The sequence below is a fragment of the Pogoniulus pusillus genome, chromosome 23 (genome assembly GCF_015220805.1).
Source record: "Pogoniulus pusillus isolate bPogPus1 chromosome 23, bPogPus1.pri, whole genome shotgun sequence".
Lineage (NCBI taxonomy): Eukaryota > Metazoa > Chordata > Aves > Piciformes > Lybiidae > Pogoniulus > Pogoniulus pusillus.
This window is the reverse complement of record NC_087286.1, coordinates 15,928,477-15,943,917: the sequence shown is the minus strand read 5'-3', so window position 1 is coordinate 15,943,917 and position 15,441 is coordinate 15,928,477. Positions and strand designations below refer to the sequence as shown.

At 52.8% G+C, this 15,441-nt stretch overlaps 1 protein-coding gene across 10 annotated transcripts in view; it reads left to right on the top strand.

Moving 5' to 3' along the window:
• Positions 1 to 15,441, top strand: part of MAP4 (microtubule associated protein 4) — a 136,808-nt gene that overhangs the window by 50,820 nt on the left and 70,547 nt on the right. The window contains exon 5 of one of the 10 annotated variants that reach the window (XM_064162722.1): positions 2,665 to 5,025. The exons of the other annotated variants lie outside the window; for them this stretch is intronic. Coding sequence (XP_064018792.1) covers positions 2,665 to 2,672 — 8 coding nt within the window. The 3' untranslated portion in view covers positions 2,673 to 5,025. Of the gene's footprint in view, positions 1 to 2,664; positions 5,026 to 15,441 lie in introns of those variants that run through there. 10 annotated transcript variants of the gene reach the window in all.

Here is a 15,441-nt window from a genome sequence, read left to right as displayed (position 1 = left end):
TTCTTCTGGATGAAGGTGAATGCCAGCCCAGTGCAGAGGTGAGGAGCAGAGCAGCCGAGAGAGGATTAAGGAAGGGGATGCTGGAGGAAAGCAGCTTTTTGCTGCAAAAAACAGTGTTAAGAGCTACAGGGAAGCTTTCAAAGGCAGAGCTGTGTTTGAGGTGGGTTCTGAAATGGATTTCAGGAGGGGAAGCCCTGTGAAAAGAGGTGGTGAAGCTCTTTGAAAGTACCAGGGTCTGCTTCTGGCTGTGGTCTGGATCACAGGAAGCTTTGCTACATGGATTTTCAGCTCTCAAATCAACCAGGGTGGCTGCCAATGTTTTCTTGCCTGTCACATTATCTGCAGACATCTGGGCTGTGTGTGTGCAGGGCTTGGAATGAGGCAGCTCTGAAACCTGAGTGCTGCTTTGGCAGCCCTGTGCTGCCTCCTCAGAGGATGCCCTGTTGCCAAGTGGTTGTACTTGATGATCTTGAAGGACTTTTCCAGCCTCAATTCTGTGATTCTATGAAATGCTGTGAGTGTAGGAGATGGAATGAAGGCAGAAGTAATGTAACTTGGGGGCAGAAGTGTGGTATGGAGTCATGGAACAGAATTATGGATTCCTTTGGGTTGGAGGAGACCTTTAAGCTCATGGAGCCCAGCTGCCAGGTCACCACTAAACCCTGAGCCTCAGCACCACATCTTCACAGCTTTGAAACCCCTTCGGAGGTGGGGACCCCACCACTGCCCTGTGCAGCCTGGGCCAGGCCTGGACAAGCCTTTTAGTGAAGGAGTTTCTTCTAATGTCCAACCTAAACCTCCCCTGGGGCAACTGGAGGCTATTTCCTTTTGTCCTATCAGTTGTCCCTTGGGAGAAGAGACCAACCCCCACCTAGCTCCAACCTCCTTTGAGGGGGGTGCAGAGAGCCAGAAGGTCTCCCCTGAGCCTCCTTTTCTCCAGGATGAACAGCCCTAGCTCCCTGAGCTGCTCCTCACCAGACCTGTTCTCCAGACCCTTCCCCAGCAGCTCCTGGAGTCCTCTTCTCTGGACCTGCTCCATCCCCTCAATGTCCTTCTTGGGCAGCACAACCTGACCCACAGGATGCCATCCCCCCACAGCCCCTGTAATTAGCTGTTGGACTGTTTTAATTAAAACACAGAAGCATCCAGACCATCCAGGCAGGGGTTGTGGAGCTCAGCGTTCGATGCTGGGAAGGCAGAATGTCTCCAGCTGCCTTTCTCTTGGCTCTTGACTCCCTTGCTGGCCATGCTGAGCCCTGTGTGGTGGTTTTGGGCTGTTGGCTGCTTTTTGAGCTCTGCTTTGGGCACTCAGCACCCAGCCTGCAGCTCTGCTCCAGCTGCTCTTCCTTATAAGGAGAAATAGGAGAGTGAGGGTGTGCAGGGGAAGCCTCAGCCTGCTGCAGCTCCAGCAGAACAGTCAGGCTGGGGGGGAATCAGCAGCTCCGAACCACTGCTGGGAAGCCCTGTAAGGGACTGCTGAGCTGCACCCTGCCACGGCTGGGGAGTGCCTGGAAAGCTTCACCAGCAAGGTGGAAGCTGGCATGATTTGAGACTGAAAAATGGAGGTTTAGAGTAAGGAGAGGGGAGACCTTCTGGTGGCCTTGCAATGCCTCAAGGGGCTGAGCAGAAAGCTGGAGACAGACTTTTGAGCAGGGCCGGTTGTGACAGGACAAGGGGAGATGGTTTGAACTGAAAGTGGGAGACTCAGATTGGAGAGGAGGAAGAAATTCTTGGTACTTAGGGTGCTGAGATCCTGGCCCAGGCTGCCCAGAGAGGTGGGAGATGCCCTGTGCCTGGAACCATCCCAGGTTAGGTCGTTAGGGGCTCTGAGCAACCTGCTGCAGTTGCAGATGTCCCTGCTGACTGGATGACCCTGAAAGGTCCTTTCCCACCCAAAGCATTCCATGATTCCATGAAAAGAAAAAGCTGAGTGTAATTTACAAACGGTGCAACGTTTGCAGCTCCTGATGGCAGGATATTTGCCTGGAGTCCAAAGGAATTCTGTGTTCTAAAACATAACCAATGTCTTGCATGCAATGCAGCGAGGGAGATCCTGTGGTTTCATTTGGCCCCGTTTTGTTCCACCAGCCTTTCCCTGCTTTGATGGCCACGATGCTCTTAGCTTGATGGTTGGACTCCATGATCTTAGAAGGCTTTTCCAACCCAAACCATTCTGGTTCTGTGATTTCATGATTCTATGATTTTCTGATTCTCTGATCTTGCTGGCAGAGGAGAGGTGACCTAGGGAAGCATCACTGTGCTTTCCCTAGCTGGACTTCCCCTCCAGCCAGCCTGGTTTTCATTCTGTCACCCAGGTTTGGGTCACAGAAACACCTTGGTCACTGCTTGCAGTGCAAATTGTGCCTTTGGAGCAGCACCCTGAGCTTCCTGTCACTAATCTTGATCCACCAGAGCTGGGTTTCACTCCTGGCCTCATGTCATGCCCTGCCATGACTGCTGGTGGATTTTCAGCCCCTCCTAAAAGTCAAATTCCGCGTGGCTCTAATCTGGCTTCTGGCAAATCTCCTGGCTGCACTGGGTGAGATGTTGCTTGTTGTGCTACCTGACTGTTGATGTTTACTAATGACTTGCGCTTCTCTGCCCCTTTCCCCATCCCCTTTCCCTTTCCTTCTTCTTTCCCTCTCTTCTATTTTCTCCTCCTAGAAGCCTAGACTGTCTCCTAACACTGGGGCTGCCACTGACACAAGACCAGTGTCCTTTTCTACCTGCCATTACACTTCTAAACTCTTCAGCATTTTACAGAGCTCTTGCTTTCCATCCTTGGACTTAACGGTGTGGAAGACACCAAAGGGTAGCTGTGCTGGCGACCGAGCTGCCTTCCTCCTCCTCCTCCCTCTCTGCTCTGCAGTGCTTGTTGAAACCTTCCTTCCTTTGTGTAAGCACAAACCTGGGTTTGACCAGCACCGTTTCAGCACTCCCCACTGGTTTGTTTGAAATCACAACCAATGGCTCCATTTTCCACCTTGAAATCTGGGTTCCATCCTGGTTGGTTGGGGTTTTGGTTTTTGCTGTGGGTGCTTCACTAACAGAGGGTGTTGGGGTGAAACGTTGAGTTGTGCTTTCAGAGTGGATGGGTCCACCATGACTGCAGCTCCTTTCCCTTGCCTCCTGCCTATCCTCACCACAGCCCTTTAGTCATTCCTGCATACCCCTGGCTGCTTTGAAACCTTCTCATGCCAGTTTTTTATCCCAAATAACCTTGTCTTCTTCAAAGGAGGCCTTTTCCCATCCTAGCACTTCTTAGACAGAGAAGCAGGTCAGGGAGAAGCATGGTTACTGAGGCAGGAGCAGGTTGTCTCTGGTTTGTGACAGGTGGACTGTGGGCTGCAAGCACCTGCCATCAGCTGGGACTAGAAAGAAAAATGAGACCACCCCCAAAATCCTGCCTCAGGAAGCTGCTTTGCTCTCCTGCTGCTTCCTGCAAGCCTTGAAGGCCATTTTTTGTCTTTGCTTTAATTTCATAACATTGGAGGTGTTCAAGGCCAGGGTGGGTGAGGCCTTGAGCAGCCTGGTCAGGTGGAAGGTGTCCCTGCCTATGGCAGGTGTTTGGAACTAGATGATCTTTAAGGTCGTTTTCAACTCAAACCATTCCATGAGTCTATGCAGCCAACAGCCTCCACCTTCACAAGTCTCCTAAATCTCAGCAGTGCCATTCTGGGAGTGGTGGAAGCTCCCACACCTCTGTGGGCCATCCAAGGACCACTTCTCTCACACATCAGCTCTACTGCTCATTCACATCTAGAAGTGAGAGGAGAGCAGTGGTGTGTGCTGCAGGGAGAAGCCTTTGGTCCCCCTTGTTGTCGTGCAGTGCTTTCCTCCTGGGGGGATTTTAGTGTCTGGTTGCCATAAAAGGAGATGGTTGTCTTCTTGGCTTTCTTTTGAAGGATCTCTTTGTGGCTTTTGTGTCATGTGGCTGATTTTGGAGCAAGGCAGCATCACAGCTGCTCTGGAGGAACTTGACCTTGGTTCCATAAGCCATTCTTCCCTCACCTTTTGCCTTAAGTGGGCTTAGCTATTTGTGCCCTAGAAATAGAGAAGAAAATGGGTTACAGAGAGAAGTTTCCAGCTTGAAGAACAAAGGGTTCAGAGGAACCTTCTCCCCCACCCCTCCCACAGCTGCTTTATCTTGTCAAAACACAATCATGCTTCCAGGTGGTGGCCAGAGGGCTGCTGCTGGCACTTGTAGCCGTTGGTGGGGTCATCTCACTCTGCAGTAGAGCTGTGGAGGCATCTGCCTGGCGTGGGACCCCCTGTCCCTGTGCAGTGACATTGTGGGGGACACACTGATCACCTCCCCAAGCTGACCAGAGCAATGATGGCAGCTGCAGACAGGGACACCCCCAGGCTTCAGTCGCTGTCCCAGCTGCTAACATGAATAATTCATCCCATGACACCACCACTTTTTTCCACCCCATATTTTGATCCCTGTTTATTTCAACTGCTGTTGGTTTTCCAGAGCTGCATGTGGCTGTGGCTGGATGGAGCAGGTGAGATGCTGCTCCTGGGTGTTTGTGGTGGCTCTTCCTTCTAGGGCTCTTAGCAAAAGCTCCGTCATGTCCCAGCGTGGCCTTTGCTGGGGCAGAAGCACAATGTGCCTGTGCTGGGGGCTGAGTGTTGTGGGGGAGGTGGGGCTGTTGGAGGGTCAGTGTTGGGCCCTGTATCTTCTGTCTCCTCAAGAAATGTCCTCCTGTCTTGCTGAGAGCTCAGTGCAGTGCGTGGCTGTGCGGGAGGAGCGTGTGTTCCACTTGCAGCATGGTTGTGCAGACAGCCAGGTAGCCACCCAGCCTGCTCCTCTGGGGAACCTTCCTGTCACCCAGGCTCTTCTCCAGCCCTTGGACATGAGAGGAACCCTTCTCAGAATGTGCTAAGAACTCTCTTGCGCTCACAACCTTCTCTGTTGCCACTTCTGGTTTTCCTTGCTGCTTCCAAAGCTCTGTATGATGTGAAGCTGTGTACCACTATGGAATAAACCACCCTAATAAATGTCTCAAACTAACCTCTCAATGCTTGTCCTGTGGTGAGAATCTTCTTGGCTGCTACAGCTTGTTCAGGGTTAACATCTTCTGGGAGCTGCATGTGCTGGGTTAACTCTTCTGGTGGCTTTCTAAAGGAGGTAAATGCCTTCATCTAGAGCAGTCGGGAATAGGGCCATCAAAAACGGGGTCAGTTGCAGTCAGTGCATGAACTTCTTTGCATGAGCTTTGTGGACACATTGCCCAAGAGCCAGCAATGTGCCCTCTTGGCCAAGAAGGCCAGTGGTGTCCTGGGGGGCGTGAAGAAGAGTGTGGGAACCTGCCGAGGGGCCTGGAGCAGCTCTGTGAGGAGCAAAGGCTGAGAGCCCTGGGGCTGCTGAGCCTGCAGAAGAGCAGCCCCAGAGGGGATCTGATCAATGCTCAGCAAGAGCTGAAGGGTGGGAGGCAAGAGGATGGGGCCAGGCTATTGTTAGTGGTGCCCAGGGACAGGACAAGGGGCAGTGGAAACAAACCGGAATCCAGGAGGTTCCATTTGAACAGGAAGAGAAACTTGTTTGGTGTGAGGGTGCTGGAGGCCTGGAGCAGGCTGCCCAGAGAGGCTGTGGAGTCTGTTTGCGTGGAGAGCTTCCAACTCCCCCAGCCATTGTGCTCCTGGGCAAGCTGCTGTGAGTGCCTCTGCTTTAGCAGGGGTTGGACCAGGTGATCTCCAGAGGTCCCTTCCAACCCCACCATAGCGGGATTGAAAAGGAAGCTAACCATTTTGCTGCTGTTGGGGGAAAGGCTGTGCAGAACTAGAAGGCAGATGGCTCCCCACCATGCTGGAGGAATCAGAAGTGAAGTGGGGCTGGAGGAGATGGATGCTCCCTGCTGTGTCGGACCTACAAGGTACTTGAAGCCTGCAGTTCTTAACCAGCTGCTTTATGATGCTCAGTGCTTGTGGCAGGTGTGGGGTAAGATGGTTGAGTTGGTGAGGATGGGCAGAAGAATGAGTTGTCTGCCGGGGTAATCATCTATACTTCACCTTTCTGAGTAGATGATGAAGAGAGTGAAGCATTTAGCTGCCAGCACAGCTGAGGTTCAGCTTTTGCTATGGGTTTCTTATCTAACCCTCTTTTGCTGCTGAATAAGTTGTGAGTGCATCAAGCTGAAATCAAAGAAATAACAAAACCAAACTAAAATCCAACCAAATAGACCCAGCAAACTCTGCAGAACTGCGACTTGGCCAGGCTGAAGCAATAGGTGAGGCCAATGGCAATGGGGTTCAACCAGGCCAAGGGATGGATCCTGCTCTTGGGTTACAACAACTCCTTGAAGGCTCCAGGTTGGGGGCAGACCGGCTGGAAACTACCTGGTGGGAAAGGACCTGACGGGGTTGTTGGCAGTGCCTGGAGATGAGCCAGCCTATGCCCAGGTGGCCAAGAAGGGCACCAGCATCCTGGCTTGGATGAGCAGGAGCAGGGCAGGGATTGTCCCCCTGTACTGAGCGCTGGTGAGGCCACACCTTCAATCCTGGGGTCAGTTTTGGGCCCCTCCAAGAAGGACATTGAGGGATGGGAGAAGGTCCAGAGAAGAGCAATGCAGGGGCTGGAGAAGAATGTGGTGAAGGGTCTGGAGAACTGAGGAGCAGCTGAGGGACCTGTTCAGCCTGCAGAACAGGAGGCTGAGGGGAGACTTTCTGGCACTCTACAACTCCCTGAAAGGAGGCTGGAACCAGATGGGGTTGGTCTCTTCTCCCAAGGAACAAGTAACAGGGCAAAAGGAAAGGGCCTCAGGTTGCCCCAGGGGAGGTTTAGGTTGGACATTGGAAGAAATTTCTTCCCTGAAAGAGTTCCCCAGTACAGGCCAAGGGTGCCCAGGGTGATGAGTGAATCCCCATGCCTGGAGGTGTGTCAGAGCCGCAGAGATGCGGTGCTCAGGCACACGGTTTAGCCCCAGCCTCAGAGTTAGAGTGGTTGGACTGGATGAGCCCTCCTGGAGCTGCAGGATTGCAGCTCCCTGACAAGGCCATTCCTTGTGTTTACCATTTTGTAACGAGGACACTGGAAGCTGCTTTTTCACTTGAAGGTCCTTTTCTTCTCACCTGCCTGCTCCCTTTTGAGTGTAGGTTTCTATTTTTAGAGACTTTCCTACTGGCTGGGCTTGGGCAGGGCTGGTTGGGCTCCCACCATAGGTCTGCGTCCAGCTGCCTTCCTCAGGAGGCTTCGTGCTGCTGTTGCTCCAGGCTAAAAAAAGCAGCAGCCTGAATAATGCAGAAGGCTTGGTGGGTTCCTCAGGCAGGCATGACTAAGAGCTTTTTGTGCCTGTGTCTGTCTGATCTTCTGGGGTGAAAGTTTTTAGGCCCAGGATGGATGTGAGAGAGGGAAAGTGGACAGCCAAATGAAGCGTTGGGGCTTGCTGTGCCCCACATCCTTCATGACTCCTGACAAGGATCTAGGTTGGAGACAGAGGCACTGCTGGGATGTGCAGCTGCCCCCTGGCTCCTCAAGGGTGAGTGTGGAGGATGAAGGTTCATGCTGTCTGGAGTGGCCCTTGAGAGGGCTCTGAAGGAGATGGGGGTCTTTCAGCACAAGAACCTGGGTGGCTTTCTGTGTCTGGGAAAGGTATTGAGAAGCAGTTGGCAACCATCTGACCTCATGAGTTCAGAAAGCAGTGATTAGGGGCTGGGACATCTCTGCTGTGAGGCCAGGCTGAGAGATTGGAGCTGTTCAGACTGGAGAAGAGAAGGCTCCAGGGAGACTTTAGAGCAGCCTTCTAGTACCTGAAGTGGGCTCCAGGAGAGCCAGAGAGGGACTTTGTGCAAAGGCATGGAGCGACAGGACAAGGGGTGATGGCTTCACACTGGGAGAAGCTGGTCTGAAGTGAGACATGAGGAGAATATTCTTGCCCATGAGGGCAGTGAGGCACTGGAACAGGTTGCCCAGAGATGTTGTGGAGGCTTCAAGCCTGGCACTGTTCAAAGACAGGTTGGATGAGGCCCTGAACAACCTGGTCTGGTGGGGAGTGTCCCTACCCATGGCAGGGGGGGTTGCAAACATCCCTGGAGGTGCTCCAGAAATGTGTGGCCGTGGCACTCTGGGACATGGTTTAATGGCAATGGTGGTGTCGAGTTGATGGTTGGACTCAGTGATCTTAGAGGGCTTTTCCAACCCGTACAATTCTGATTCTATGCTATGTCTTACAGCAGGGCTGGAGTTGGCTCCTGATGGGTACTTATGGATACTTAAGGGCAAAGGAGTGTAAATAAGATAAGCATTAGGCTGATGAGTGGAGATGCTGAAGAGATGCTGAAGATGAGTCTGTTTGGGCATAAACCAGCCTCTCTGAGACATATGTTCAGTGCCATGCTCAAGGAGCTTTTCTTCTCTGCCTGGAGTCTTGTTTGCTGCTGGTACCACATCAGCTTAGGGGTTGTGTAACCAGCTCTGGTGTGTGGAAGAAAGTGGAGCATGGAGGGGCTGCTGGAGCTGCAGTGTGAAATGCTCCGAAGGATGGAGAGGAACCTACCCCCATGCAGCTCCCTGTGAGGCTGAGGACACCAGGACTGCATTGAGAGGGTTGATGTCCATACATGAGGAAAGGAAGGATCACAGAGTTGTGGAATGCTTTTGGTGGGAAGGGACCTTCAGAGCTACTCCAGTCCAACCCCATGCAGTTAACAGGGACATCTGCAACTAGAGCAGGCTGCTCGGAGTCCCAGACAGCCTGACCCACAATGATTTCATTCATGGGCATCTCCCACCACTCTGGCAACCTGGGCCAGGCTGTCACCACCCTTAGCATCAGAAATTCCTTCCCCATACCTGGTCCAAATCTGCCTCTTTCAGCTCAAAACATCTCCCCTTGTCCTGTCACAACAGGCCCTGCTCAAAACTCTGTCCCCAGCTTTCTGCTCAGTCCCTGGGAGCACTGCAAGGCCACCAGAAAGTCTCCCCTCTCTCTGCTCTAAACTCCCCGAGGGCCCTGTCCCTTCACTGGTCTCTTCCCAGCAACCTGCTGCTTCTGCTTTTGAACTTCTTGCTTCTAGCCTTTGGCTTCCAGGTGGGGCACATCCTGCCTTGGTTTGCTGAGAAGCAAAGAGAAAAGCTTAGAATGAGGTGGTACCATGTGGAGAAGTCTAACAAAGCTTTTTGGGGAGGCTTGGTGAGATTGTCAAATGGTCATACCCAACCTTTGGGGGTTGAAGGACATCCAAGAGTCTCTCCTGGAAGCATCTGGGTGCATAGGTGAATGCATGAACTTTGTACAAGGGTCCTGAGCAAGGAGGTGTGACTGAAAATAGTCAGGCCAAGACCTTTGGAGCTGGAATTTTGAGTTTAGTAACTTCTTAGTGTGTTTAACCCAACTGATCTCTGGAGGAAAGCTTTAGGAGGGAATATCTACTGGACAAGATGGACTGTTTTTCTCTCTGTACTTCCAAGCTCATCAGCCTATGGAATCACAGGATCCTTTCAGCTGGGAAAGACTTTCAAGGTCATGGAATCCAACCATTCTCTAACTCCAGCAAATGTGGTGCCAAACCATGTCCCTCAGCCCCACATCGCTGCCTCTTTGAAACCCCTCCAGGGATGGAGATTCAACCACCTCTCAGGGCAGCCTGCTCCACTCTTTGAGAAACCTTTCAGTGAAGAAGTTTCTTCTAATGTCTAACCTAAACCTCCCCTGGGGCAACTTGGGGTCGTTTCCTGTTCTTCTATCCTTTGTTCCTTCAGAGAAGTGACCAACCCCATTTCGCTCCAGCCTCCTTTCAAGGCGTTGCAGAGAGCCAAGAGGTCTCCTCTCAGCCTCCTTTTCTGCAGGCTCAACAACCCCAGGCCCCTCAGCTGCTCCTCCCCAGCCCTGTTCTCCAGGCCTAAGTTGCCATCCTGTGCTCCCTGCTGCAGGCTGTCCTCTCCTTTCCGTGGAGGCTCCTGTTTGCCCCCTCTGCCTTTTTTCCCCTCTTCGACCCCTTCTGACCCTGGAGTGCGTTTGCAATCCCCAGGGCTTTATCCTGCTTACAGAGCTGCCCAGCAGGACCCAGGGGCTGGGCTGCAGCGGGGCTGTGGGAGATGGTGCGACACGGGCTAGATGTGACCCTGGGGTTAGGAACCTTCCCTAATCCTGGAGCTCACTGGGAGGCCTTAGCTCTTTAATCTCCTTCCATTTGGGTCCCATCACTGCAAATAGGGTCAGGCTGATTATTTTGTGCATTTGAGCTCTGGTAGCTGCGGCCCAGCTGTCGGCAGCGCCGCGTTGCCGCTCCGCTGGGGCTGGCACCAGGGGTCAGCTTGGATTAATCTGAACCTTCTCTGCAAGAGAGAAAATCTTCTTGTTACGAAACGGAGCTGGGAACAGGGAGGCTGGGCAAGGAGAGAGAGCATCAGGGAATTGGTCAGGTCAGAAGAGACCTACAGGAGCCTTGAGTCCAACCTTCTTTGCTGTGAAGGTGAAGTGTGGCTCTGAACGGCCAGAGAAAGTTGTGCTCGATGACTTGATGGCCAGATGGAGGCCAGTGGCAAGTGGTGTCCCTCAGGGTTGGTACTGAGATCAAAGCTCTTCAATGTCTTCATCAGTGATGGAGACAGGGAGGTTGAGGCACCCCCAGCAAGTTGAGATTGGGTTGGAAGGGACCCTCAAAAGCTCATCTTGTCTAACACCCCTGCAGTCAGCAGGGACACCTCCAACTAGAGCAGGCTGCCCAGGGCCAGAGAGTCTGATCCTGAATGTGTCCAGGGATGGGGCCTCAAGCACAGCTCTGGCAACTTTCTTCCAGCGTTTCCCCACTCTCCTTGTAAAGAGCTTCCTGCTGATGTGTGACCCAATGCACCCTGTGAGCCTGGGGTGGGGTCATGGAGTGTTGGGGCTGAAAAGGGCCTCCAGCAGCATCGACTCTTCTTTGGCAGGCAGGGCAGAGCTCCACCTTGGAGCAAGTGTGGCATTGAATGGCCAGGGGAATGGAAAGACAGCTTAGCTGCTGAGCAAGGTAGCTGCTGGTGCTGCCTGCTGAACCCCATTGAGCCTCTATGCAAATGGCTTTGAACTAATTCTGCTCCGACTGGCATGAATAATTGATGAGACACCAAGAAACCAGGAGCATGCTCAGCAGCAGTCTCCTGCTCTGCTGCTATTTTGGGACCATTTGTGCAGCTCTCTGCCAGTCCAGCCCATACATTTCTGAGTTACTCCTTCAGCAGAGTTTCTGCTCCTCAGATGCTCAGGGTCTGTGCAGCAGAGCAGCAGAGCTGCCAGAGGTGTTGCTGAGTGTTGGAAATTAAAAGCTCCACAGCTTGTGAGATGTGAGGGATGCTCAGGATCCTGTTGCCCTCCCCTGGCCTGGGAGCTCTGTCTGGAGCAGCTCTGCCTGGTCCTCTCTGGCCATGTCTCTTCTCCTTTTGGGTAATGCTGGAAGTGAGGCTCACCCTGGTCTTGGAAATAGCACAAAGTACCAGGTCTGATGGGGTCCTGAGCACATGCTCCTCCTTCTTCTATCTCTGTTGATGGAACTCTGTGGGGTCTCCTTTTCTTCTTCCCATGAGATAAAACACCATTCCCCACAGGACAAGGAGCAATGGGTGTGAGATGCAGCACAGGAGGTTCCAGCTCAACACAAGGGGGAACTTCTTGACTGTGAGGGTCACAGAGCACTGGAGCAGGCTTTCCAGAAAGGTTGTGAAGTCTTCTTCTCTGGAGACTTTCAAGACCTGTCTGGATGTGCTCCTCTGTGATCTGTGCTAGATTGTGTGGTCCTGCTGTGGCAGGGGAGTTGGACTCAATGATCTCTTTGGGTCCCTTCTAACCCCTGACATCCTGTGAGCCTGTGATCCACAGCATCCTCCTGGAGAAACTGACCACTCCTGCCTTGGATTTGTGGACACTTCACTGGGTTAAAAACCAGCTGATAGCCAGGCTGAAAGAGTGGTGGGGAATGGAGTTGACTCCAACTGGGGCCTGGTCACCAGCAATGCTCTCCAGGGCTCAGCACTGTGGCCACTTCTCTTCAGTATCTCCATCCATGCTCTGGACGAGCGAACAACAAGTGCTGTTGTGCTGCTTCACAGGCAGGGCCTTCCAGGGCTACTTCTGAGTGAGTCACTGCCACCAGCAGCCTGAAGAAGGAGAGGGACAGGAATTGCTGCTAGCCCTCAGAGCAGTCCTTCCATCATTAACACATTAATTGCTGCCAGCCCTCAGAGCAGTCCTTCCATCATTAACACTGGAATCCGTGACCACCTGCTGGAGAGCTTTCTTCTTATCTGAGGCTCTGGCCAGGCAGCAGCATAGGATGGGCTGGCTTGGAAGTGACTTCCAAAGGTCATCTAGTCCAGTCTCCCTGCACTGAGCAGGGACATCCTCCACTAGAGCAGGTTCCTTAGAGCCCTGTTGAGCCTGACCTTGAATATCTCCAGGGATAAGACCTCAGCCACCTCCCTGGGCAGCCTGTTCCAGTGTTCTACCACCCTCGTGGTGCTGAACTCGTTCCTAATATCCAGTCTGAATTTCCTCTTCTCTCATTTCAAACCACTGTCCCTTGTCCTTGTCCTATCCCTGCAGGCCTTTGCTAACAGTCCCTCTGCAGCCTTCTTGTGGGTCTTGTGACTGGAATGTCACTATTAGGCCATCCTGGAGCCTCCTCTCATCTTCCTCATCTCTTACCTACTGGAGTGGGCAACTGGAATTTGGCTCTTTCAATGATTACTTGGTTCCTGTCCATGCTGAATCAGTAGCAGACAGAGTGGCATGAAACCACCTGAAACTCCAAGCAATGCCCATCCAAAAGCAGACTTCTCTTTTTGGGGGGGGCAGTCAGTTCTTTTGGTTGTTAGACTGAGGCCCTGCTCAGCAACCCCCCAACCTTGCCAAGCTGTGACTTTCTGGAGGAGAAGCTGTTTGCATCACTGGAGGCCAAGCTGCTGTTAAATGAGGAGATGGAACACAGCAGATTTTCTAGACAGAGCTTGGCAGAGTTGACTTGGCTGAAAGCAAAGTATTTTTATCTGTAGCCAGGGGAAATGTTTGAGAAACTGGAGAGACAAGGAAGTGACAGAAAGGTAAATAAAGAGTGGGCCAAGTGACAAGTGGCAGGGCAATGTCACAAGGGGAATGATCTTGCTGGAGGAACAGAGTGAGCTCTTAGAGGCTGAAGGTGAAGAATCCAGAAGTCAGGCTTGGGGTTTTTATTTTTGATCTTAGGAATCAGGAAGGGCTCTGCTGAAAGGAGTTTGGGAGATAAGGACAGCCAGTGGTGTTAGATGTGGTGACCTGAGTGTCAGAAGGGCAGGGGTCGAACAGTGTCTGGCCTGATGGCACTCAGAGTCATGCAAGGGGCCATTACAGGGCATTTAGTGGGATTAAAGGACACTTAATGGGGTGCACAAGAAGAGCTGTGGCCAGCAGGTCAAGGGAGGTTCTCCTCCCCCTCTACTCTGACCTCACTGACATGGTGAGGAGCAGCCTGCTGCCTCACCACCTGCAGCTCCTTTCTGCAGCCTTCAGACGTGCTTTCAGGTGGCTGCTGCAAGTGAGGGTTGTCAGTGCACAGCAGACACAGGTTCAGAGTCCTAAAGGCTGGAAAAGGCTCATCCAGTCCAACTCTTTACCTGGCACTTGGCAGGTCACCACCAAACCATGGCCCTCAGCACCACATCTCCATGGCTCTGAACCCCCTCTGGGGATGGGGACTCCACCAGTGTCCTGAGCAGCCTGGGCCAGGCCTTGACAATTCTCAAGGGGCAGGAATTGTTCCTCATGTCCAACCTAAACCTCCCCTGAGGCAACTTGAGGCTGCTTCCTCTTGTCCTGTCACTTGTTCCTTGTGAGAAGAGACCAAACCCCACCTAAAGCCTCCTTTCAGAGAGGCAGAAGGTGTCCACTCATCTCCTTTGCTGCAGGCTGAACAACCCCAGGTCCCTCAGCCAGAGATGCCCTGGCTGCAGGGATGATGTCCTGGCTGCAGAGGAGATGCTGTAGCTGCAGAGATGATGCCATGGCTGCAGAGATGCCCTGCAGTGCATTCACTGTGCTTCTTAGTCTGGCTGGAACTTCACAGCCATGGAAGTCTTGTGATCCCCCTGGAGATGTCCACTCTGCTCACTGTCAAGCAGCAGGAGCAGCAATGCTGCTGGGTGCCTGAGCCCCAGCTCTGTCAGGTCCATCTGGGTGAGACAGGTCAGTGTCAGCTCAGAGAGCTCAGGGACAATTGCTCTTTATTTTGTGTTTTGCTTTCCATCTCAACTCGGTGGTGTGGAGCTGGGAGCTGCTGAGCCAGTGCCAGCTGGGCTGTTTCCCTCCCCTGCTGTGCTCAGCCCCAAGAGGCTTCTCCTCGTGGTAGGGCTCGCTTGGTTGGTTTCACAGAGAACAGACTATTGATAAGGTTTGGGGGTTTGTTTGAAGCTTAGGATCACAGAGTCGTTGAGATGGGAAAAGACCTTTAAGCTCATGGAGTCTATCCCAGCACTGCCAGGACTCCACCAAACCATGGTCCTCAGCACATCTCCAAGGCCACCAGGGATGGGGACTCCACTGCCCTGTGCAGCCTGAGCCAGGCCTGCACAACACTCAAGGGCAAGAAATTGTTTCTCATGGCCAACCTAAACTATCCCTGGAGCAACCTGAGGCCCTTTCCTCTTGTCCTGTCATTTGTTCCTTGGGGAGAGGAGACCCACCCCCACCTGGCCCCGACCTCCTTTCAGGGAGCTGCAGAGAGCCAGAAGGTCTACCCTCACCTTTCTTTTCTTAAGGCCCAACAACCCCAGGTTCCTCAGCTGCTCCTCACTAGTCTTCTTCTCCAGACCCTTTGGCAGCTTCATTATCCTTCTCTGAACCTGCTCCGTCCCCTCACTGTCCTTGGAGTGAGTGCCCCAAGACTGACTCCATGACAGGAGGTGTGGCAGCACCAGTGCCCAGTCCTCGTGTCCAACCTAAACCTCCCCTGGGGCAACTCGATGCTGTTTCCTCTTGTCCCCTGCCTTGTTCCTTGGAAGAAAAGACCAACCCCCACCCGAAACCTCCTTGATGTGGAATTAATTCCTAGAAAACTGGCTGGCTCTTCCAAGGGCTGTAAACTGAGCTGATTTCAAAGGAGCAGAGCCAGCAGCTCGGTTTTAACTCATTCGCTAAGCAGAAGCTTCCTGAATAAACAGCGATGGAACTGCGGATTCCTCCAGTGTTATGCAAATGGCTTCGTGCTTTGATGTCCCTCGGTGTCATTAGTTTGACACGAGCTGGAATTAATAGCCAGGAAAAAAAAAAAAGAAGAAGGGAAAAGCTCCCAATTCCAGCTCTGGCAGAGAGCTTTCTGCTGCCTGCTTCTGCCTCCTCACGTGAGCCACGCTTGCCCTGGGATCCTGATGGCAGAAAGTAGGTCAGGGAGATGAGCAGGGGCTGGGGCTGGGCTCTCAGCTCACCACCAAACAAACAGCACTGCGAGGCTGAAGGGAAAGAAACGAGGCTATTTTAAGATCTCCTCTCCATT